Source organism: Marmota monax, unplaced genomic scaffold, assembly GCF_021218885.2.
Source record: "Marmota monax isolate L192 unplaced genomic scaffold, Marmota_monax_Labrador192_F-V1.1 WCK01_AAM20220418_F8-fsc00042, whole genome shotgun sequence".
Lineage (NCBI taxonomy): Eukaryota > Metazoa > Chordata > Mammalia > Rodentia > Sciuridae > Marmota > Marmota monax.
The window spans coordinates 13,516,760-13,541,612 of NW_026693008.1; the positions used below are offsets into that span (position 1 = coordinate 13,516,760).

At 37.1% G+C, this 24,853-nt stretch overlaps 1 protein-coding gene and 1 long non-coding RNA gene across 3 annotated transcripts in view; one reads left to right on the forward strand and one right to left on the reverse strand.

The window, feature by feature from the left end:
• Dennd6a (DENN domain containing 6A) overlaps positions 1-15,834 on the reverse strand; it is a 77,483-nt gene extending 61,649 nt beyond the window's left edge. Inside the window, exons 1-3 of one of the 2 annotated variants that reach the window (XM_046452800.2) lie at positions 15,550-15,832; positions 2,535-2,573; positions 2,393-2,435 (exon numbers count right to left, since the gene is read on the reverse strand). In XM_046452800.2, the coding sequence (XP_046308756.1) occupies positions 2,393-2,435; positions 2,535-2,573; positions 15,550-15,786 (319 nt within the window). In that variant the 5' untranslated portion in view covers positions 15,787-15,832. Of the gene's footprint in view, positions 1-2,392; positions 2,436-2,534; positions 2,574-15,549 lie in introns of both variants that reach the window. The other variant, XM_046452801.2, reaches the window with a different exon arrangement.
• LOC124098148 (uncharacterized) overlaps positions 15,835-24,853 on the forward strand; it is a 32,839-nt gene continuing 23,820 nt past the window's right edge. The window contains exon 1 of the long non-coding RNA XR_006853480.2: positions 15,835-16,134. This is a non-coding gene — a long non-coding RNA (uncharacterized LOC124098148). The remainder of the gene's footprint in view (positions 16,135-24,853) is intronic.

A 24,853-nucleotide genomic window follows, 5' to 3' on the forward strand; every position in this document is an offset into this window, starting at 1 on the left:
GAGAAATTACCTTCTAGGACTGGGGCTGTACTCAGTGGTAGAGCACTTGCTTCACACTGAGTACAATTCTCAGCACCACATAAAAATAAGTAAATAAAATAAAGATACTGTGTCTATCAACAACTAAAAAAAAATATTTACCAAAAAAAAAAAAAAAAAGAATTAACTTATATGCTTGCTGGGGTGGAGTGAAGTTTCTTCTCCACTCTCTTAGGTTTAGTAGCTAGGACCCGTGTATTCAATCGACCAAAACAGATTAACAAGAGAAAATATTTATTTCACATGCACATGAACACTTCACAGAAAAAAGTAATGACCCCAAAAGTTAATTAGATCTGGGAGCTTATGTAACATTTTAGCAAAGGGGATAAACTGCAGAGAAATGATTAGACTTGGGGTTTGGCTTCTCGAAACCAGTAAATTGTGGAACAAAAAATATATGTGGAAAAACAACTAATGGAGGATAAGGTTATTTTAGTAAGACCTATTTATACAAACTGAAGCTAATACCATTCCAAGGAAGAGTCTTTTTCTTTTGTCTTTATTTTTTATTTACTTTTTTATTTTTTGCATTACTGGGGATTGCACCCAGAGCCTGGCACACGCTAAACAAGCATTCTACCACTGAGTAACATCTCCAGCCCTGTTTTTCAGTTTGAGACAAGGTCTTGCTAAATTGCCCAGGCTGGCCTCCTACTCATGATCCTCCTGCCTCAGCCTCCCAACTACCTAGGATTACAGCATGTGAAACCATGCCCACCTAAGATAAGAGTCTTCTACAATGATTCAGAATCTTTCTACCCTTCTCAGTATGACAAAAGAGCAAGTACACACCTTCATAAATTTATGTCCTGCTTTTCGGAACACAATGAGAAGGGAGAGGGATCTTTGCAACTGCTGTTTCCCAATTGCCTTCAGCTCAAAATAATCCTGAGACCAAGCAGCACGAAGACAAGGGGGTCTCTGATCCCCTTATGCTCATGTATAGATATGAAAAAAAGAGAGAGCTATGACAACTAGCTGTGGTCTGAAAGAGAAGAGCATAATACAATCCACTGGATTTCAATCTCAGAAATTTAATTCATCCTATAAACCACACAACTCAGTTGGAGTCCTAGAAATCCACTCCAATACCAACTACAATTCAGAACTGAATGTGTAGATTTTATAAGAATAATATTGACTTAAACAAGGACAGATCCTAGAAGACCGCTATGTAATTATTTCATTAATAGGCAAAAATTAACTGGGTGCTGTGGCGCACACCTAATCCCAGAAGCTCAGGAGGCTGAGTCAAGAGGATAAGGAGTTCAAAGCCAGCCTCAGCAACTTAGCAAGGCCCTAAGCAATTTAGGGAGACCCTGTCTCTAAATAAAATACAAAATAGGGCTGGGGATGTGGCTCAGTGGTTGAGTGCCCATTAGTTCAATCCTCAGAACCCCCCCAAAAAAGGGCAAAAATTACTAAAAATTCTAATAATTACAGGTCAGAACAAAAGACCTACTATAATCTCCCAAAGGCAAATATCTAATTTACTGAGATATCTATCATTTTTCTTCCACATATTTCACCAAGGCTGCAAATTCCAAATGTATTGGAAAAAAAAAAACTCTAGAAACATTTATACAGAAAAGAGAAAAATGCTTAAAATTTTTAAATGTTAAATCTCCCAAATCAGATCAACTGAACTAAATTAACAGGATATTAGAAGTAACCACAAAAGGAAAGGGAAATGGAGTGATTCTGCTTTATAGAGTTCTAATTGTGTGTGGCCTAAGAATCTGAATGTTCTGGTCACTGTAAGCCTAAAAAGTTGTTTTGAAAGTAAAATATATCAGGCAACCTGAAAGATGTCAACAATTAGGACCACACAAATGATACTTTGAAAGAGACTAGCAAAGTGAAGTTTAACAATAAGCAAACACATGATTTTTATACACCAAGCACTACTGCAAGTACTTGTCATATTAATCCATATAAAAATAAATGATAGTCATGTTTCTTCTTTAACTCACTGTTATTGTTTCTTCTTTAACTCACTGTTTTTACAGTTAGGCAAGCTCATAAATTCTGAACTCAAAGTAAACTACATACTCTAAGTCCCCAAACATACCAATGTTGTTAATTTTCAATCTCACTATTTCAACAGTTTATTGTCCCCTGATGTATTATTACCTCAGCACACTGTAAAAGTTCCTTTAAGAAATGAACCAACTAAACTCAACTATGACATGATTAGGCAACATTAAACCAGGAATCAAAATCACTGATTTGTTGGGCTAAAATTGAGACTTCGTTCTAATATGCCATTTCAATTAACTTTCACAGATTAAAATTGTAACCAGTATTCTTAGTATATAATTCAACAGAACACCACATAAAAAATAATTACCTGAATTTGAATCTGGAAAAGACAAATAGCAAATATTGGTTTTCTGAAAAAGAAAACAAAAGCTATATATGCTGACATACACACATCAATAAAAACAAACAGAAATATAACAATAGATATACGGAGCAATAGTTCTACTTACTTCTTTATCAGTAAGTTTGGAATGTTGAGGATAAATTACCTGGAAGAAAATAATTAATTTTGTTAGGCATAAACATTAAAGAAAACTTCTAAAATTCTAGTTAACTGTGGTAAAAGAGCTGTAGGAAATACTTCAAAGCTAGTTGTGGTGTCACATACATGCAGTCCCAGCTACTCAGGAGGCTGAGGGAGGAAGATCACTTGAGCCCAGGAATTCAAGGCCAGCCTGGCAAACTTAGAGAGACCTGTTTCAAAATTTAAAAAACATAGGTTGGGGCTGTAGCTCAGTGGCAGAGCACTTGCCTAGCATGTATGAGGCACTGGGTTCAAACCTCAGCACCACATAAAAATAAATAAATAAATAAACAAATAAAGGTATTCGGTTTACAACTACAAAAAAATTATTTTTTAATATTAAAAATATGGGACTGGGGTTGTGGCTCAGTGGTAGGATGCTCGCCTAACATACGTGAGGCACTGGGATCAAACCTCAGCACCACATAAAGATGAAATAAAGATATTTTGTCCACTTACAACTAAAAAAATTTAAAAATATAAAACAAAAAGGTAGCTTAATGACAGAGCCCTGGATTTGTCCAAATAAAGAAAAAGAAAAGAAAGGATGAAAGGAAGGAAAGACAGAAAGATAAGAAAAAAAGAAAGAAGAAAAAAAAAGAATACAACAGGAAGAGAGAGAGGAAAAAAGAAAGAAAAGAAAAAAATCTAAGCCAGGCACAATGGCTCACACCTGTAATCCCAGTAATTTGGGAGGCTAAAGCAGGAGGATCCCAAGTTCAAGGACAGCTTTGGCAATTTACCCTATAAAGAAGGAAACCTATCTTTCCACTGGGATCAACGTTTAAGAAAGAATTTGATTGCTTATAAGAAGTAATATACATCATTAATTACATATTAAGAGAAAAACGAAAAGAAACAGAAGAATTACCTGAAGTTTAAAAAGTTTTCCCTTCATTTCCCTTAAATAATCATTATACATTTCCCAAGACTGGTTAGTTTAGTACCTTCAGTGATCACAGCACCTTCTGAGAACTACTGCCCCTTGGATCCTTTGAAAGAAGGAGGATTAAGCAGAGCATCTGCTGTCAGAAAAAACACTATTCAACACCAAACCCAAAGGGCATCTGTTCTATAGAACAATCCACTGCCACGTTATGACCATCCTGATCTTCTTAGAAGATGAGCAATAGTTTACTAAAGTGACAAAAAGTGGGTACTCAATACTTGTTAACTAGCTGACTGACCCTATACATTCTTGAAGTACAAAAGGCATATTTTGGAACTGTCAGTAATACCTCTTCGTCATGGTATCAATTATCATAAGACTGATTTTTCAAACAGGACATGAGACGTTTGGTGCTGAAGGGCAATCTAAGGTTGAATGTTAGGCCCACAACACAAACATACATACACAATTTAGTCTTCCCTGTATAACAGACAATGTTATAAATTTTTCAAGCTGTAAACTTTTCAATTCACAGTAAACATTTTGTAGTTCAGTTTTGGTTATTTGATGGAAAGAAACTTTAAATTCATACGCAGTCAAATCTACAGACTATGATTTACTATTATTCTTACTCTTAGAAAGTTCTTTCTTCAACCTTTATATATTAAATCCTTGTTTTCTAAATAATCAATTTAAAAATTTTAATAGTTATTTGTATTTTAAGTGTACAGAGAAAAAAAACCTAACATTCAAAAAATCAAAATAGCCTAGATACAAATGCTTGAGGCATAGCAAAGTAAAAGCAGCAGGTAGAGGTGGGGCGATGAGTCCAGTTAAATATATTCACTAGTAGTACAAATAATGATAGGGAATTGAAATTTGGAAAACAACTATGAATATTAGCACATTTTCCTCTAGTATTTTGTGGACTTCTTCTTATTTAATTCTGAGCTGTCTCTCAAACTGGGTCTTTTTTCCCCCCTTCAAATTGTGAATATTCCCAAAACTATTTGCTCCAAACAAAAATTCTATTTTCCCATTGAGGCTGAAGGTAGAGCTCAGGGGTAGAGTGCTTATCTAGTTTGCACAAGGCCAAAGGTTCAATTCCCAGAAGTACCACCAAAAATTTTTTAAAATAATTAAATTACAAAGCTATTTCTTCCAGGCACAGTAGCACATGCCTAAATTCTAGCTACTTGGGAGGCTGAGGCAAGAGAATCACAAGTTCAAGTTTAGCCTCAGCAACTTAGCAAGACCCTGACTCAAAATAAATGTCTTCAGACATTTTTATTTCTCAGTGAAAGAGCACATCATGGTTCAAACCCCAGTGCAGAACAGGGGGCTGAGAATATTTGCCATTGATGTGTGATGCTCTATTGTTATCTTTCAATAACTGTTTCCACCTGCTATTAATATATTTAATAATGATATTTCATATCATTTAAATATAAAATATTTATCAGACCTCTACAGTGAAACAGCAGAAAGATAAGAGAAACCAAATTCTTACCACATATTTAAACCATAAATTCAACTGTCCTTTGGATCAGGCATACCTGAGGACTTTATAATAACATGAATAAATTCTATTTTCTTATTCCAGTTTGGGCTGTTTTTGTCACTTTTAACAGAAAGAAGCACGGCTGACTTCTTTCCTTGAGAGAAAAAGGTACTGCTAGACTTTAATTTTCTAGACTTTAAGTTTTCTTTGCGTTAGAAAGGCATTTAAGGGAAGTCTGATTCTTTTCCCTATTGGCTATAATCCTTCTTGGTCCCTAAATAGAGACATTTGCTAAGGGTTAAATGTATCCTTTATAAAATGCTATGCCATTCTTAATTTCCAACTATATAAATCCCGAACTATTTATCCATTTTTGTCAAAAATTGTTATTCATCACAATAAAACAGTCCAACATATCTCATTTAGCCATTCCTATACAAAATGACTGCTAAAAGGAAAGGACTTAACCCACTTAAATATAACACTAAAATCTAACTCTCACATCAAATTGTGGTTCTTTTGGTTTTGGTACTGGGGGTTGAACCCAGGGGCGCTTTACCACTGAGCCACATCCCCAGACCTTTTTATTTTTTATTTTGAGACAGGGTCTAGGTTGCTAAATTTGGCCTCAGACTTTCAGTCCTCCTGCCTCATCCTCCCAAGTTGCTGGAATTACAGGTATGTGTCACTGTGCCTGGCTTAATATCATGTTCTTTATTTATTTGTTTAGTTGTAGATGGACACAATACCTTTATTCACTTATTTTAATGTGGTGCTAAGGATCGAACTCAATGCCTCACGTGTGCTAAGCAAGCACTATCACTGAGCCACAACCCCAGCATTCAAGTTCTTTTAACAGTCTTAGAATCATTTCTCTAATTCTTTTTTCCAGAATAAATACAGCTTTATAGAATACCTTCTCCCTTCCTTTCCACAAGTGCTGTGGATCCAACCCTCATATACTAGGTAAACTCCCTAACACTAAGCTATACATCTAATCCTAGAATATCTTCTTGATGTTAATTTTTAAAGAAGTATCCCTTCAGTTCAGAAATCAATAGGAAATTCTCCCACAACATAAATGCCTTGATAAATAGTTACTGTTTCTTCTGAGAAACATATTCTTCCAAACCCATAAAGAGTATCTCACACAAAATTCCCCTCTGAGGTCACATGAAACTGTGGTTGGCTTCTAAAATGAGAATAAATTTAGTTTTAAGAATCATTTTCAGGGTTGGGGTTGTGGCTCAGTGGTAGAGTGCTCACCTAGCATGCACAAGGCAATGGGTTTAAGCCTCAGCACTATTTAAATGTAAAATAAAGATATTTTGTCCATGTAAAACTTAAAAGAATCCATTTTCTCAGGAAATCTGGGGATAAATTTGGATTCCAATTCTGAAATGTCTAGTCCATTTGGATGGTACTATAACTGAATTGCCTCCCTAAAATTCTGATGTTGAAAGCCCTGAGCCCCATTGTAATGAAACTTGGAGATGCAGACTTTGGGACATAAGAATAATTAGGACATAAGAACAGAGCCTACATAAGGCTACGTTCCTTATAATAAGAAACATGAGGGGTTGGGGTTGTGGCTCAGCAGTAGAGCACTCGCCTAGCACATGTGAGGCGCTGGGCTCGATCCTTAGCACCACATAAAAATAAATAAATAAAATAAAGGTATTGTGTCCAACTACAACTAAAAAAAATTTTAAAAAAAACATCAGAAAAATTTCTTTTTATTACACCATGTAAGGACATAGTAAGAAGATGGCTGTTTGAAAGCCATAAAGAGAGATCTTAGCAGAAACAGAACTGACTGGCACCTTGTTCTTGAACTTCCCAGTCATATTAAACACAATATCTATCTATCTCTCCCTCTCTTTTCAGTGCTGGGTATCAAAACCAGGGCTTTCACCACCCTAGCTCAACATAACACCTCTCTTTAAAAAGAGACCTAAAAGATACTGCTAGTCACATACTGACCTTCTTCAAGATTCTGCTGTCCTTGGTCTAATTCTGAAAACTGAAGGCTCTCCAAATGACTCAAAATAAAGTCCAAGTCTGGGAAGAGGTGGTTCAGACTTGAACTTAATTGATTTAGTGAAAATAATGACTTAAACACTTGAATTGGAAGAATGGAATTCATATTTCCTTTAAATCTTTCTTCCCTATTTTATGTTCAAGATTATACTGAACATATTATGAAACATTTTTTAATTTAATAATAAAATGAACATTTTCATTGATTTAAAAATAAGAGAGAGAGAGAGAGAGAAACCTAAAATAATCTACTATGTTTTGGATATGATTTGAGCATGTCCACTAAAGGTTCACATGCAGGGAACTTAGTCCCAGTGTGGGGGTTTTGAGGTGGTGGAAAATATCAGAGGTGGGGCCTGGTGTAAGATAATTAGGTCATGGGAGCCCTACCCTGAGAAGAGATTAATGCTGGTCTTGAGGAGGAGATTAGTTCCTTGGACAGGAAGTTGTTATAAAAAAGCAGCCTGGGGTTGGAAATGTAGTTCAATGATAGAACACTTGCCTAACATGTGCAAGGCCCTGGGTTTGAGTTCCAGCACTGCAAACAAACAAAAAAAGAGCAGCATAGCTCCCTGACCCCACTATGGTCACTTTTTTTTTAAAATTTTTTAGTTACAGATGGACACAATATCTTTATTTTATTTATTTATTTTTACATGGTACTGAGGATCAAACCCAGTGCCTCACACGTGCGAGACAGACCCTTTGCCACTTGCTTTTTATCTTAATCTGCCCTAATATGTGCTTCCACCAAGATGCCATCTACCCTGTTGTCAAATAGCTAGAAAGCCCTCACAAGATTAAGTACACGCCAGTGCCAGGTTGTTGAACCTCTAAAATTATAAGCTAAATAAACCTAGTGTTGGATATTTCGCTACAATATCAGAAAACACACTAATATAGAATTCTCTCTGGTGCTATATAAAAAAAAAAATTATTTTGGCCTATCCAAACACCCTTAGTACATCTTACAACAGGTACCCATCAAAAATTAACAATACATGAAAACTGACCCTTTATAACTTATAAAAGACTCTAGAGTTAGGCAGGAATTCATTAAATGAGTAATACGGATATAATTCCTGCTGGAGAGAGTGGTGCACACCTGTATTACCAGTAACTCAGAACGCTGAGGCAGAAAGATTGCAAGTTCAAGGCCAGCCTCAGCAACTTAATGAGACCCCATCTGTCTCAAAATGAAAAAAATTTAAAAGGGCTGGGGATGTAACAAAGGGAAAGCACTCCTGAGTTCAATTCCCAGTACCAAAAAAAGAAACAACATAAAAAAAGAAAAGTATGCTTGAATGCCCTATAATATCAAGTTAACTATGCAGTATAGAAAAACTGAAATCTATTTATTCAGCTAATTCTAGCATAAAACTAGATAAGGAGGGGTTGGAGTTGTAGCTCACTGGTAGAGCACTTGCCTAGCATGTGTGAAGCACTGGGTTTAATTCTGAGCACTGCATATAAATAAATAAAATAAAGGTCTATCAACAACTAAAAAAAAATTTTTTTTACACTAGATAAGGATAATGGTTACCCTTGGGGAGGGGGAAGTGAGTGGTCATGATTGAAAGAGGACTTAGGGAAATTTCTGGGGCAATAGTAATATTCCGTTTCTTGATCTACATGGTAGTTATATGGGTACTCTCACTTTATGAAAATTCACCAAATTACAGACTAAGGATTTGTGTGGTTTTCTCTATGCATGTTATAGTTCGATAGAAAAGTTCATTTTCTTTTCAAAAGTGGAAAAATGCTCTAATATTTCAGTATCAGAAAAGGCTGGGCCTCAGACTCCAGCTCACTAAAAATCTAAGCTAAATTACACTACTGGAAAACTAATACTTTAAACATGGAATGAACAGTTAAGCACTTCCCTCAAAACAGGGTAAAATTTAGAAGCAATTGTCAATGTTTCACATCACTCATTCTTACAGTAAATAGAAAAAGCATAAAGCATTTGTGCAAAGGCTAACTGGATAAGAGGATGTCTCAGATTATCTCCAAGATGGGATTATATAATTTCATAACAGAATCATTAGTTATTAAAACTAAAGAAGACTTTGTTAAAAAAAAATCTGGGGTGTATAAGTGGCTCAGGAAGTCACTTGAGGCTTTATCTTCCAAATCAAAGAATTATATCAAGCTACTTATGAAGTACGACCAGGTTGTGAGGAAATTTAAAGGCCATTAATACCCTGCATTTCCTCCTATTATAATGGCCCACTTTTTCTGATACTATAAAACTCCAAGAAGTGAGCAATGATTAAGGCTACATCTCCAGAACACATCTGTATTAGGACATGGTAGTTGTTCGCTAAATATCTGAAGAGAGGGCTCAGTGAGACATCCTAGCAACATACCATTTCAATTAAAACAGTAAACTTCTGAGGATCAAATAGAGAGCATGGACACTCCGATGAAAAGGGCAAGAAACACGCAACTGCCTTTATTCTCTTCAAAAGAATAAACAAGCACTGACATGTAATTCTTCTCTATTGTAAGCTTTCAATTTAGTTTGCTTCTGATGATTAAATCTAAGTCATGTGGAGGGAAAAAAAAAAAAAGAATCAACAGAAACTTTGCTAAGATAAAAAAAAATGTGGTGACACTCCAGGATCTACCTTTTTACCAGATAAGGAAGGAACAGGCAGTAATTCAAAAAAGCAGGAGAGGGAGAGTCAATTCTGCTAACTGCTCTTTTAAAAATGGCATAAGTTTCTCTTTACTGGAGACCAGAGCTGGAACAGTCCATCTATACCCAAGGCTATTTTATGACCCAAAATATTAAAAAGTGTTTATCTTTAGGGACTGGGGGAATAGCCCAGTGGTAGAGTATGTATTTACCATCCAGGAGATCCTGGGTTCAATCCCCAACACCAAAAGGGGAAAAGAAGAAAAAGATTTATTCTTCAGTTTACAGGGAAATTAAAAATATAGGACGAGGGATAGTATCTCATTATAACTTAGTGGTAGAGTGCTCACCTGGCATGCATGACACCCTGGGTTTATTTCCCAATACAGCAGTCAAAAAAAAAAAAGGAAGAGACCAATAATCATAATAAAGTCTATAAATAAATTAATGATACTTTCCTGTTTTATATGGATAATTTAAGTGGTTAAAAATTCTTTTCAACAAGAAGTAGAATGCAAAATTTATGTACATATAAATAGGCTGTATCGTAAACTATCAGCAAAATGAAATCTAATAAACTTGATTCCAGGAAAGGCTTTTAATATTGATGATATACATGCATTCCAGGAAATTGTGTATCTTAAAAAAAAAAAATCACTTGACCATGCTTGTATATCAAAATAGATTCTACTGTTGTGTATAACTAAAAAGAATTTTAAAACATATTTGTAGGCAAAATATTGGGAATGGGTGATTAGCCAAGAAGAGTCCCATTCTGATTATTCAATTAGTCTATAAAATAGACTAATATATTGAGCAGGCATTCAATGATAGTCATCAGTTCTTACATGCATTCTCTCTTTACCTTCAACAGTACTCGCAGGATAATATTTTCTCATTTTATAGTTAAGGAAAATGAGAGCTGATGAAATGAGAGCTGATGAAACTGGCTATTAATCAAGACAACTAGAAAATATTCAAAACCCCAAAGGTTGGGCTCTTTTCACTAGCTTGAAATTCTGTCCAAGAATTTGATAATTTGCCTTCAAGACAGAGAGAGCTGAGTGATGTTTTAATTCTTACAAAATCTGGGAACCAGAGTAGATCAGGCAGCAATCCCAAATTATAGAAACATCAACCTTCTGTGAAGTGCCATATATTCCTAAAACATAAAGAACCTGAAAAATGGAGAACATCTCCAACATGTGTACGAAGGAAGCAAACAACCCCCTATATTGTGTAGATAATATTAATAACTAAATATTAAAATTCTATGAAGAGTCTCTAATGATCCAGCAAATTGTTTATGAAAATGTTTATCAGGGGGCTGGGGATGTGGCTCAAGCGGTAGCGCGCTCGCCTGGCATGCATGCGGCCCGGGTTCGATCCTCAGCACCACATACAAACAAAGATGTTGTATCCGCCAAAAACTAAAAAATAAATATTAAAAAAGAAAAGAAAAGAAAATGTTTATCAGGTACATGTTTGTGGGACTGCTGCCCAACCCATGCAATTGAAGTGTCCCCTTCTCCTATTGCAGAGGTAAGCCTAGGTGGCCTCTATTACTACTAACACTCTTATCTCCTGACCACAGCTGACTGAACCAAAGAGGGTACTGACCTTTGCTGAGTCAACTGGATATTCTAGTATTTGCATTATGCTTCATACTAGTTTCAAAAGAAAAGTGTAGATTTTGGCTAAAATTAATACCAGGTACCTAAAGTAAGGCATAAGTTATGAAGGAGTAGCAATTGAGGCTCTGTTTACAGAGAAAAGGGGCATCAGGATGGCATATGGAACAGACATCCAAAGAGGAGCAGATACAAAAGACTCAGAGACAAAGGCAAAAGCCTGGGCTTTCAAAATCCCATGAGGGTGGGCTGGGGTTGTGGCTCAGCAGTAGAGCCCTTGCCTAGCATGTGTGAGGCCCTGGGTTCAATCCTCAACACCACATAAAAATAAATAAGTAAAATAAAGGTATTGTGTCCAACTACAACTAAAAAATAAATAAATAAATAAATAAATAAAAGAACAACAACAACAAAAAATTCCATGAGGTTCATCCTTGCTTCCTGCACCTGGGTTTTGAGACTGCCTAGAAGCTTCTCAATCAATCTCCCTTTACTTTTAAATGAGATTTTTGTTCATAACAATCACATTGATCCTTAATTAATGTAAAATTTTATAAAGAGAAAAAAGCATAAACATAAATGCCAAATATTAACAGAAGTTTCCTCTTAGTAGTGGAATTAGGAGGGATATTTTCCAGTGTTTATGATTTTCTTTTTGTGTCAAGTTTTCAACAAGGAGCATGTTACTATCATTCAAGAAAAAAACATTTTTTAATAAACTAGACAGCTCTGGATTCAGATAATTCAGCCCTTACTATATAATCAGATAATTTCAAAGCTAGAAGTGCAAGAGTCTATAAAATCCAGGGAGTTTCAAATCTTATTTCAGAGGACAAGGATTTTGTGATGCTATCACTTCAGGGGAAAAGGTAAGTGCATCTCCTATAGTCAACACAATTTTCAATCTTATCCTAAAAGATCTCCTTAACATCTCCCTTACCTAGAACAGGGCCTTCCATGGACATTTAATATAAGGTGAACCACTCTCCCACCCAGCCAGGTCTTCAGCCAATTGTATCTCAGTGGAAACCTGCTCAAAACATGGCTACCTTCCTCTGGTGTTTGGAAGATTCCAAGTATAAAAGATTCACTCTTCAATTATGCAGTTAAAAAGGGCAACTTCCACACCATAAAGAAGAGAGAAGCAGAAGTCAGTCTGTAGGAAGAAGGTAGCATGAAAAAGATCCACAAAAGAGAAAAAAAAAAGAACAAGATTTCTTTTTTTTTTTTTTCCTGGCTCTGGGCTCTAGCTATTTTCTGAAGCTCCACTTGAATACCTTTTAACACTCCTTTACTCCAAGGTCCCCTTTTCTGTTTGAACTACCTTAAGTTAGTTTCTGTAGCGGCTGGGGTAGTAGCTCAGTGGTAGAGCATGTGTGAGGCACTGGGTTCTATTCTCAGCACCACATATAAATAAATGAATGAAATAAAAAGATCTATCAACATGTAAAAAATATATATATTTTTTAAAAAGTTAGTTTCTGTAGTCCACAACCAAATACACACATGCAAGCCCAATTTTACAAGTGATAAAACTAGGGCCCAACTTCAGAATGCAAAAGTCAGGAATTCTCTTCACTGAAAAAGGGAATTTCTAGGAAATACATGTTTCCCAAATAAAAACTTACATAGATTTGTTTCCCAGGCACTGTTCCAAATGCTTTACAAACATTACTTTGCCTTACCCGCACAAGAATGCCATGATATAGGTAGTTGTCCTATTGTAAAGAGGAGGAATGTGAGGCTCAGGAAAAAAAGCTAAGTAACTTACTCACATGGATTTTGGCAGTTCAGCTCTAGAGACTAGGTTCTTGATCACTATTCCATATTATCATTTTAGTAGGGATTTAAGCTCAGTTAAGTGTCACTGTATTTTTTTAATATTTATTTTAAAGTTTTAGGTGGATACATATCTTTATTCTACATTTATATGGTGCTGAGGATTGAACCCAGTTCCCTGTGCATGCTATGGGAGCACTCTACCACTGAGCCACAACCCCCACCAAATGTCACAGTTTATGCAACTGTAAGAAATCTACCAATATATGCTGTCAGGGCAGAACAGTCGCCTCAGTCTCTCTCGGGCCAAGGTTCAATGACTGCCTTTTTGATAACACAGGTGGGTTCCAGGATATTACTTTCCAAATTTTCTTTACACCTATTCTTTAATTAGTATTCCTCTTGAGCCCCTTTGGTTGTACATTATAGGATGTAGGGTTATAGCTACTCTATGTCACTTCTCCAACACAAGTCTACACATTTCCATTCCAGTCACCCCTTTTATCCATTTCAACATGGATATGGTCTTAATACAAAAGTGAAGCATTTTTTAACTAGTTTTCATACTAGTTACTAATTTGTGTTCATTTTCTGGTTTTTGTTTGCTTGGGTAGGGGGGTTATTTTGTTGTTGTTGTTTTGTTTTGTTTTGTTTTTTTAATATTGGGGATGGAACCCAGAGGCCCTTTAACACTGAGGTACATCCCCAGTCCTTTTTATTTTGAGACAGGGTCTTGTTAAATTGCTTAGGGCCTCACTAAACTGCAGAAGCTAGTCTTGAATTTGTGAGCCTCCTGTCTCAGCCTCCCAGTCACTGGGATTACAAATATACACCATTGGCTCGGTCCATTTTCATTTTAAAAGAGGCAAGGTACAATATTCCACATTCCTCCTTTAGAAACAAATAAAGCAAAATTGTTTTGTATCTCATTTAATGTGCTAATCTTTCTTTATTAGAAAATCTTTCCCACCCTCATCCTACACCTTCTAATATCAGTGATACTCAATCTGGAATAGAAGGTTCATGAATAAATTCAAACAGTCCATCAAAGCATACACATAATTTTGTCTTAATAAGACATTTTGTAATAGAGAATTCATGGTGTTCACATTTTTTGAAGGTTCAGCACAAAAGAAGTTCAGAACTACTGACCTAAAGGAAACCCTGTACAGTTTGGGGAAATGAAATTAAAAATAAGTACTTTAATAATTCACATTTTTGCAGAACCTCAACTATGATAACCATCTTATTTCATTAAAAAAAAAAGCAAAATCAAATATTCATATTGTAAAGAATGTTCCAAATGATGAGAATCCAAAAAGATCTCATTTAAAATGCAGTCAACTACAAACACCCAATCCTATGCTTTCCGGCTAAATTCTACTTTACTGTACCTATAACTTCAGGTTAACATGTCAATGTAAACATACATGGTCTATCAATGTCTTGCTCATATATTCACTCATTCTGTCAACAAGTATTTACTGAATGCCACTGTGTCTGGCCCTGAATTAACTCTTGAATATACAAGAATATACAAGTTAAAGTATATCATTATACTTTAACTTGAATATACAAGTTAAAGTATATCTAGCATATTGCCTAGATCTTAGCAAAAACTCAATGCTTATTGAACTGTATAATGATAAAACATCAGGAAGACAGGTTAAATATAAAAGCAGTAGTTCTGGTCAATTTTTTTTTCTCCGTCCATTTAGACCACCAAAGTCATAATGAGATTAAAAACTGTCATTACCACCAAAAGAAAAAACAACAACAACATTTCTAAATATATGACCTTTTGATAACTTTTTTTTTTTTGGGGGGGGGGGTAAGGAGGAACACATAAAGACAATCTTTTGTGTTACAAAAAAGGACCTAAACACTATCAAAAATTACTGAAATCAATAAGATGACATAAAAAGACAGAAAATTTGAGATTTACAAGCAAATTATTTTCCATATGTTCATCTTGACATCAGTCCTCAGGCCAACTACTCCAGAAACAGTATTAAGAAATAACAGAAATGAGTAATAAAAAGAAGGAACCGAACAAAATGCCTAAAAACTTGTTTTTTCAATTTCAGCTATTACAGTTCACCATATGTCAAAATATTGTTTCTTTCTCATGCAAGTCTCAAACATCCTGCCTGCTGCCTTCTCTAGGTGCTGCTAACCCTTTCAGTTATTCCTGTGACTTTTTTACTTTTTTTTTTTAAGACAAGCATTTAGGAGGGGCCTAAATAGCTCACATTTCAACCCTAGCCACAGCCCAAGATCCTCCCAAGAGAACGGCAGACGGACCGCAGCCAGGCCCAGCCCGCGGAGGGACTGCGGGCCACGCCCGGATGAGCGGCAGCTGGGGTCTTGGCCGGCCGGCCCGCGGGCCACAGGATCTGCTGGAGCCAGACGCGCCCGCGCGGGGGCGAAGCGTGGAGACAGGGTGCGGCCGGGCCTCACCTCCACCGCCTGGCCCAGCTCCAGGTCGAAGCCCACCACACACACGCAGTGCAGCCATGCCGAGAAACCGTCCCAGCGCAGCAGGCCCCGGCCGCGGCCATCGTCCTCTTCATCGTCCTCCAGCGTAGCTCCCGCCGCCACAAGGGCCGGCGCCTCGCGCCCCTCGGCCGCCGCCACAGCCTCGTCCAACGGCCCGCGGGAGCCGGGCCCCAAGCCAGCTGGGCCCCGCAGAGCCATCGGCCGCCCCTTCGCTGTTCGCACCGCCTCCACCGTGGACCGCGCCGCAGAGCGCGCGGCTCGGCGCACGCGCAGCAGCCGCTACGGCAGCCGCCGGGAACCCGCTTGGTAGGGGCGGGGCCTCAGGCCACCAGACCCTGGGAGCCGGGTTCGGCTTGGGTCTCCCAGAGCCAGCGCGCGGACCTGGAGACCTCACGATGCTGCCTGTCTCGGTCTGTGAAGCTGGCCTCGTCTTAAAGCTCCTGAAGACTGAACCCGTGGCGTATGAATCTTTGCCACTCTCGTTCTCCGTCCAACGACCAGGCAATGACTTATTCTTGGAATGACAGCATTGACCATCACAGTAAGGTAGTATTAAATTATTTAAACGGCATTAACAATGGCAAACATTATTAAACTCTCACCCTGTGCCATTTGATGTGCCCGGTTCAAGTACCAATATTTACACATATTATTTACACCCCTCCACACTGAGGACTGGACCCACCGGCGCTCTAACACTAAACTACATCTCCAGCCCTTTTTATTTTATTTTTTGTAATTTTTTTTTTAGTCTTCAGTGGACCTTTATTTTATTTTATTTATATGTGATGCTGAGAATCGAACTCATTGCCACACACATACTAGGCAAGCTCCCTACCACTAAGCTATAAACCCAGCCCCTTATTTTTTATATTTTATATATAGGATCCTCCCACATTAGCCTCCCTAATAGCTGAGGTTATAGACGTGAGCCACTGCACCTAGCCATATATTACTTTTGAATCCTCACATCCTCGTAAGTTGGTAGGCATTATTTATTTCTCTTTAAAGATAAGGAAATTCAGGTTTTGAGAGGTTACATTACTGGCCCAACAAGTATGACAACTCCAACCTTGAGCTGTACCTTCCCTCAGCTGTTCCCTCTCTACTGAGGCCTCTCCCACCTTTGTTGGTCTACAGGTTGACTTTCACAGCAACTTGTGGATCATGCTGTCTGCACACTGGGACAAGGGCTGGTCTCAGGCTTTTATGTATTTTCTGAGATCAGCACTAGGCTGCACCCAGAGGCACTTGTTCTGTTGAATTATTACTGATTATTGCTACAGCACCTACAGCACCTACTATGCTGGCAATAAACAGGAGTGAAAGTAAAGAGAAAATACAATAATACCCCAAGAGAAAAATGGGTAGAAAACAATTGATGAGAATATACAATAAACATATTTTTTAAAACAGCATAATGTTTATACTCTTATACTTACTATCATATCTAATATTCCCAAATACCCCAAAAGTCCTATATAACTATTAGGAAATTGAAGCCCCACGTGAAGAATGTGTCACATTAATAGGCAGCAAGGTAACAAAACAAACTTAAACCCAGGTTTTCTGACTCATTCTGATCTCATAAGTATTTTTGCTGCACTACCCAGTTAAATCTACTCCATTGGACAAACACTACCCTCTCCACATCCTTGTAATTTTTATTTGGAGTAAGTGTTGGAATCTTTATTTTTAAAGAGATGGTCAAGTGTTCTCAGACATCAGTATTGGTGTCTGCTAGAAACTTTCTTTAGGATAAAAGATGAACTAAAGACATTATTTATCAAGTCAACCTGCCAGCCTACTCCACAGAACCACTATCATTAAGAGAGGAAAATGTGGACTGGGGTTGTGGCTCAGTGGTAGAGCACTTGCCTCGCATGTGTGAGGCCCTGGGTTCAATCCTCAGCACCACATAAAAATAAATAAATAAAGGTATTGTATTCAACTACAACTAAAAAAAATATTCTTAAAAAAAGAAGAGAGGAACATTATATTCTGCCTTCATGAAAGGTTCTAAACATACTATATAGAAGAAAATAGTCAATATAAGAAAGAGGATTGGACCAAAAGTCAGTCTGGATACTAATGCCAGCCCCATGCATGATCATGGTGGGCAAGAAGCTCTGGGCCCCAGTTTGTGCATTGGTAAATGAGAATGACCATTACTTCATTAACTGTTGGGGAGAGTCAAGCTATCCTAACACACACATTTTACTGGATGCTACTTCATTATTAATGATTAATGACCTCCAAAGACCAGTTGCTCCACAGGGCTAGTTCTTTGACATTTGGCCACAAACTGCCATTCTCTGAAATGCTGCTTTATAATATTGGGCTAAAGGTAATCTTATCAGGGCTGGAGTCATAGCTTATCGATAGAGCACACATAAGGCACTGGGTTCAATCCTCAGCACCACATAAAAATAAATAAATAAAGATATGTGCCCATCTTTAAAAAAATTATTTTAAAAAAAGTTAATCTTATCACAATATTGTACCCTTGAAACAACATATTAAGGAGCTGGGGCTGTAGCTCAGTGGTACAGTGCTTGCCTGGCATGGGTAAGGCCCTGGGTTCGATACTCAGCACCACATAAAAAATAAAGGAAATAAAGTTATAAAAAATATATTTATTTTTTAAAAACAACATATTAAGAGGATCAGACATTTTATGAGAAATCAAGCTCACCAAGAATATAGAGAGGGTTTTTTTATATTTATTTTTTGGTTAGACACAATACTTTTATTTTGATTATTTATTTATTTTTATGTGATGTTGAGGATCGAACCCAAGGCCTCACACACAATAGGCGAGTGCTCTACCGCTGAGCCACAACCTCAGCCCAAGAGTTTTTTAATGGAAAAAAAACCTTCAGTCTGTTTTGGAAAACATGCACATTTTATTACTTAAACCTTCATACACAGAATCCTTAGAGTCTATTTGAACAGTTTCTAAGGTTAATACTTGTATGGAACCTGGGAGGAAAAAAGAGTAACACCTTCTTAAGTTTTTGTCATTAGAATCTTTGACTCTGGAAGGATTTTGGATCAGGTCATCTCTTCAAACTTCCTCTCCTATCCTTTCATCTTCTGATGTTCAGTCAACCTCTTTTCTTACACCCCCCAAGTTAAAGTTAAGTCACTACCTTTCAGAGCTGCTGTTTTCAAATGTTCATAAGGTCTAGAAATTTCCTCCTTTTATGGAGAAAAGAGATCAGACACTTTGTAATGTACACCCATCAGTCTAAGTTGGGCTTGCTGAGATTACACAGAACAGTCCAACTCTTCTACATGATAGTCCTGTGAATGTTCCAAAATAGTTATCCCACGTCACCATGTCTTCTAGTTTCCAGGGTAAACTACCCCAGATCCTCCAACTGTTCCTCAAAGGATGTAGTTTCTAGGCCATTCATCATCCTATTGCCCAACTTGGGCATACTCCAACTTCTTAGCATGGCTGTTAAAATATAGAGGAAATACCATCCTCCAGGTATGACCTGGCTACCGAAGAATATAACAAGGGACTATTACTTTGCTTGTCCCAGCCACTAACCTTCTATTAATGGCAATTCAGATCAGATCACATTTGCTTGTTTTGGCAGTTAGGTCACATTGTTGGCTTAGGTTGTGTTTATCATCAGCTAAAGCCCTAAGTCTTTTTTTCATGTGAGGAGCACTAAAGTCAGGGTAGGCTGCTTTAGCCAAGAGCATGACTGGATTCATGGCTCTACTGCTCTTCTAGTATTACCAAGAACACTGAACACTGAACACTGAATAAAAACATTCCTGACTTCTCTATCACCCCTAACCAAACTCCTGGCATTTCAGTAATTTTCATAGGAGAGAAAGGGTAGGAATGTGGGGAGGGAGGAAGGAATTGCAATGTCAGATTTCTGGGCTTGGTTTTACCAAAAGGACCTGCAGGGAGAATAAATGCCTTAGGTATCCATCTGGTTGGACAACAAGGGGATTTCCCTCTTGCTTCTGAGCCAAATGTGACCAAGGCTCCTGGGACATAACTACAATGCAGTGGCAAGAAAATATGTAGAGAAATGCACAAAGGCCAGTATTGTGTTATCTCTGAAAGACAAAATGTTCTAATGCAGATTTTGAAGGTAAGACCGAACCAAAGACTATTAGGTGCTTCCTCAACAGTGTTCATGAAATCTTTAAAAAATTGGAAGAGCTTTGTATTTTTTCATCTTTACATTTTAAATATGTTTACAGTACCTCGCACATGGCAGATACTTTAGTAAATATCTACTGGGAGTGAAAAAGTACACACACACACACATAAATATATATACACATCTCATATAACATATATCACTGTTCACTTGTTCTACAGAATTTCCCTTCATGGTCAGTTGTGTAAACACATGAAAAGTTAATATAAAATCTTTTTGTATGTGTGTGTGGTACCGAGGATTTAATCTAGGGGTGATGTACCTCTGAGCCACATCCCCAGCCCTGTTTCACTAAGGTCTCACTAAGTTCCCAAGTCTAGTCTCCAACTTGTGATGCTCCTACTTCTGCCTCATGTGCATCACCACAACTGGCTTTAGATTTTCTTAAATGTAGTGCACCCTTAGCTTATGAAAAGTAAATGTATTAACACTTTACTTATTTGAAGGTTACTTTTCCAACTGTCTGACACAGTACCAGGAAGCAGATTTCACAGACCTAATAGCAGCTGAAATTCGAAGCAGAAAAGGTAATCAGTAAACTTCATGCTTTTTAATTAGAGAGATGTGAGGCGTTCTCTCATGTATTTTTTTGTCTGAATTTTACATATAATTCTAACAAATATGTTTGTCTGATATCCCAAACTAAGCAGAAGAGCAAAGAGGCTACTTGAGGCTGAGAATGAAAAACAAAACAAAAGATTTACAGGTTATAGAATAAATGTAAAAGAAAAAAAGCAGGAAGCAAAAAGAGAAAGATACACAGTAAACCATTAGAAGTAGTTGTATTATTTGCCTCATGGAGAATAGAAGTGTTGGAAAATACAAGTACAGGTGAATAAAATAGGGAATTTTGCTTTTTATTTTACCAACTTCCATATTATGTTAGTTAGAGAGGGCCTATATTGCTTTCATAATTAAAACATTAAGAGATACTAAACTAATATACCAATAAAAATGTGTAAAGAAAAAAAAAGAAATATTAAGAGTATAAAAGAGTTGTTTATAGGGCTGGGGTTGTGGCTTAGTGGTAGAATGCTTGCCTAGCATGCATGAGGCACTGGGTTTGATCCCTGGCACCACATAAAAATAAACAAATAAAATAAAGGTATTGTGTCCACCTACAACTAAAAAAATATTTTAAAAAAGAGTTGTTTATAATACTGAAGAATTGGAAACCACCTATTTATTCAACAATGAGGACTGGGTATGATGGTGTACCCCTATAATCCTAGTGACTCAGGAGGCTGAGGCAAGAGGATCACAAGTTCAAAGCCAGCCTCAGCAATTTAGCAAGACCTCAGCAACTTAGTGATACACTGTTTCAAAATAAAAAGTGGACTGGGAATGTTCCTTAGGACTCCTTCTTTCAATCCCCAGGACCAAAAATTAAATAGATAAATAAATGTTCGGTAAAAGGAAATTGATTGAAAAATATATATCCATTTAAAAGACTATTATGCAGTGAATAAAAATGTCACAGATTAATATTTTAGAAAGTGTTTGAAATATATATATATATATATGTGTGTGTGTGTATATATATATATATATATACATATATAGTATATATAGTATTTGTGTTTATTTAAGGTGCTGGGGATTGAACCCAGAGGTGTTCCACCACTGAGCTACATCCTCATCTGTCTTTTTTATTTTTAGTCTTTTTTCTTTTTCCAGAGTGCTGGGGATTCAACCCAGTGCTTCACACATTCTGGGTAAGAACTCTATTAGTAAACTGTACCTCTAGCCCCTTATTTTTTATTTTGAGAGAGGGTCTTGCTAAATTATGGAGACTGGCCTCAAACTTGTGATTGTCCTGCCTTGACCTCCTGAATAGCTGGGATTACAGGCATCCACCATCAAAGCATGTATTTTAAGTTGAAAATAGTAGGTTACAAACAAAATATAAGAAATGGTACTGTTTTTATAGACTATATGCAAAAAATTTAAAAGGCCACTGGAGTAGGAAAAAAAAGTCCTGGTATAGAGGGAATTTTTTTCTTGGAATTAAACATTTCATTTTCTTTATCTGTGTAACATCTTTGAAATTAAACAAGTTTTTTATATCAAGAAAAAACTCTCAGCTAAAACAGAAGGAAAATAAAATTTAATGTTTTCACCAATATATCTTGTGATAGAAACTGCTAGCCCAGAGCTGGGGTTGTGGCTCAGTGGTAGAGCGCTCGCCTCACACGTGAGAGACCTTGGGTTAGATCCTCAGCACCACATAAAAAAATAATAATAATAAGTAAAAAAAAGGTATTGTGTCCAACTATAACTAAAAAATAAAATATTTAAAAAAGAAAGAAATTGCTAGTCCACTATGATAATTAATTTTATGTATCAATTTGGCTGGACCATGAAGTGCACAAATATTTGGTTAAACATTTTTCTGGGTGTGTCTACAAGGCATTTTGGATGAGATTAACATTAGAAAATATGTACACTGAATAAAGCAGATTCCCCTCCCCAGTGTGAGTGGGCCTGAACAGGAAAAAAAAAAAAAGCTGAGTAAGGGAGAATTTGCTCTCTGCCTGACTGCCTTTGAGCTTGGACATTGGTCATCAGCCTTCTGACTCAGACTTGGTCTGGAACTTGTACCATCAGTTCTCAGGCCTTTGGACTTAGAGTAGAACTCTTATCTTAGGCTTTGCTCGGTCTCCAGTTTACCAACTAAAGACCAGCCTCAATAACTGTGAGCTGATTCCTTATTTTATATGGGTTTGCCTATGTAAATTATTAGTAGTTCTGTTTCTCTGGGGAACTCAGACTAATATAGATTTTGAATCTGAGAGTAAGATGCTACTATAACAATATCTAAGAATGTAGAAGCAACTTTGGAATTGAATAATGGGTAAGGGCAGGGGGGATTTTGAGGTGCATATTAGAAATATAGGTATTAAGGATGATGGTTTTGATGAGGTCTTAGAAAGCTAAATATCCAACTGAATATTTAACTGGAGATTGTAAGCAAAGTGTTGAAGCAGTGCCTTAGTGCTTCTTCACTGTTTATAGTAAAAGGCATGAAGAAAAAAAACAATTAAAAGAGGAATTGTTAGGGCTGGGTTGTGGCTCAGCGGTAGAGCGCTCGCCTAGGTGTGTAAGTTGCTGGGTTTGATCCTCAGCACCACATAAAATTAAATAAATAAAATAAAGGTATTGTGTCCAACTACAACTAAAAAAAAATATTTTAAAAAAAAGAAAGTGGAATTGTTAAGCAAGAAGGAACCAGAACTCAAAGATTTGGAAAAATTTCTCAACCTATTCATAATTTTAAAAAATGAAAAAGAAAAAAGCTTATTTTGAAGAGAACACTGAATGTGGCTGAACAGTCATTTGATAAGGAGATTAGTACATATGAAACACAGACCTAATCAGCCATTCTTTTTTTTTTTAGAGAAAGAGAGAGAGAGAATTTTTAAATATTTATTATTTATATTTTTTAGTTCTTGGCGGACACAACTTTGTTTGTATGTGGTGCTAAGGATGGAACCCGGGCCACACGCATGCCAGGCGAGCACACTACCGCTTGAGCCACATCCCCAGCCCCATCAGCCATTCTTTAACTGAAGGGGATAGAGATGGGCAAAATGCAGGAAGGAAATGGGACTTCTTAGAGCCATAATGTAATCATTATCATTGAGCTAAAGAATATTTATCTCACAAGAAACAAGACTTCTTGAAAAATAATCTTTAAAACAAAAATAGATAATTGAATTCATTCTCTCTTCTTTCAAATATTTATTTAACTTATGAAAGATATAGTGCTAGCCAGGCATAGTGGCTCATGCCTGTAATCCCAACTACTCGGGAGGCTGTGGCAGGAGGATCTCAAATTCAAGGACAGCCTCTGCAACTTATGCAACTTAGTGAGATTCTTTTTTTTTTTTTTCCCTTAGTGAGACTGTGTCTTAAAACAAAATAGCTGGGGATGTAGTTCAGTGGTAGAATTCCCTGGGTTAAATCCCCAGCACTGCTAAAAAAGGAAAAATAAAAAAGAAAGATAAAGTGAACTGTGAGGAATAAGCTGAATAAGATATGTTTTCCTTTTTTCCATATTTTTATTGCTGCATTATAATCATATGTAATAGTGGGATTCATTGTTATATATTCATACATGCACACAATATAAGATACACACACACATACGCACATAGAGAGAGAGAGTATATTTCTAGGAAATAATAATTTAGCAGGGCAGATAAAAAAGAAACCTATGTATATAGATGGGTTTTACACAATTCTCTGAGAATTAGGGAATTAAAGAAATAATATTTAGAAAACGTTAAACATCTTATAATATTATTAGAGCTATTGTCACATTCCTCACGACTAAAACACTCAGGGTCACTCCGGGGGAACTGGGCTACACGAAATAACCACACAAGAGACAGAGATACCTTTTTCTTTGGGTTCCTGTGATGGCTCCTCTGACCATAAAGGTCCACAGAAAGAGAGAGAGAGCATACATGCTAAATCCTTTTATTGAGGAGAAGCCATTCAAATGAGGCATGTGGTCAGGCTTCAGGAGGTTGAGTCTAGCTTCCTGATGTCTGCTGCCAGCAGGTTGACTGACATTTAGGAAAGCCACACCCAAAGGCAGAGCAAGAGAAAGAGACACACAAAGGGCGTTTCCATGGAACGTTCTATCCCAAACAGGGCAAAGGGGTAATATCACAAAGGAACAGGTGAGTGTAGCTCAATCCATGGGGCGACATGCCTACATCTGAAGAGGCGTCCTCAATCTCCGAGACTGGGGCAATGTCCAGGTCACTACAAGATGTAGTGACAATCAGAAGCCTCTCCATTCAGGGAAGGAGAATGCAAATCATTCAGACTGGCTCCCCACAAGCTATTAGAGTTCTTGGAAATGTATTGATTGTCTCAACACATGGTAAAGGAATTTGTAGCTTAGCAAACCAATGCCTTTGTTCTCATATAGAGTCAGTACAAAATGCCTTCAGACATACCTCTTAGACATAACCCAACATTCTTTTTCACTGTCTCACTCTGTTAGGAGAAAAGCAAAATACGAAGAAGTATCTCAAACTATGATTTTTCTTCAGCACAAC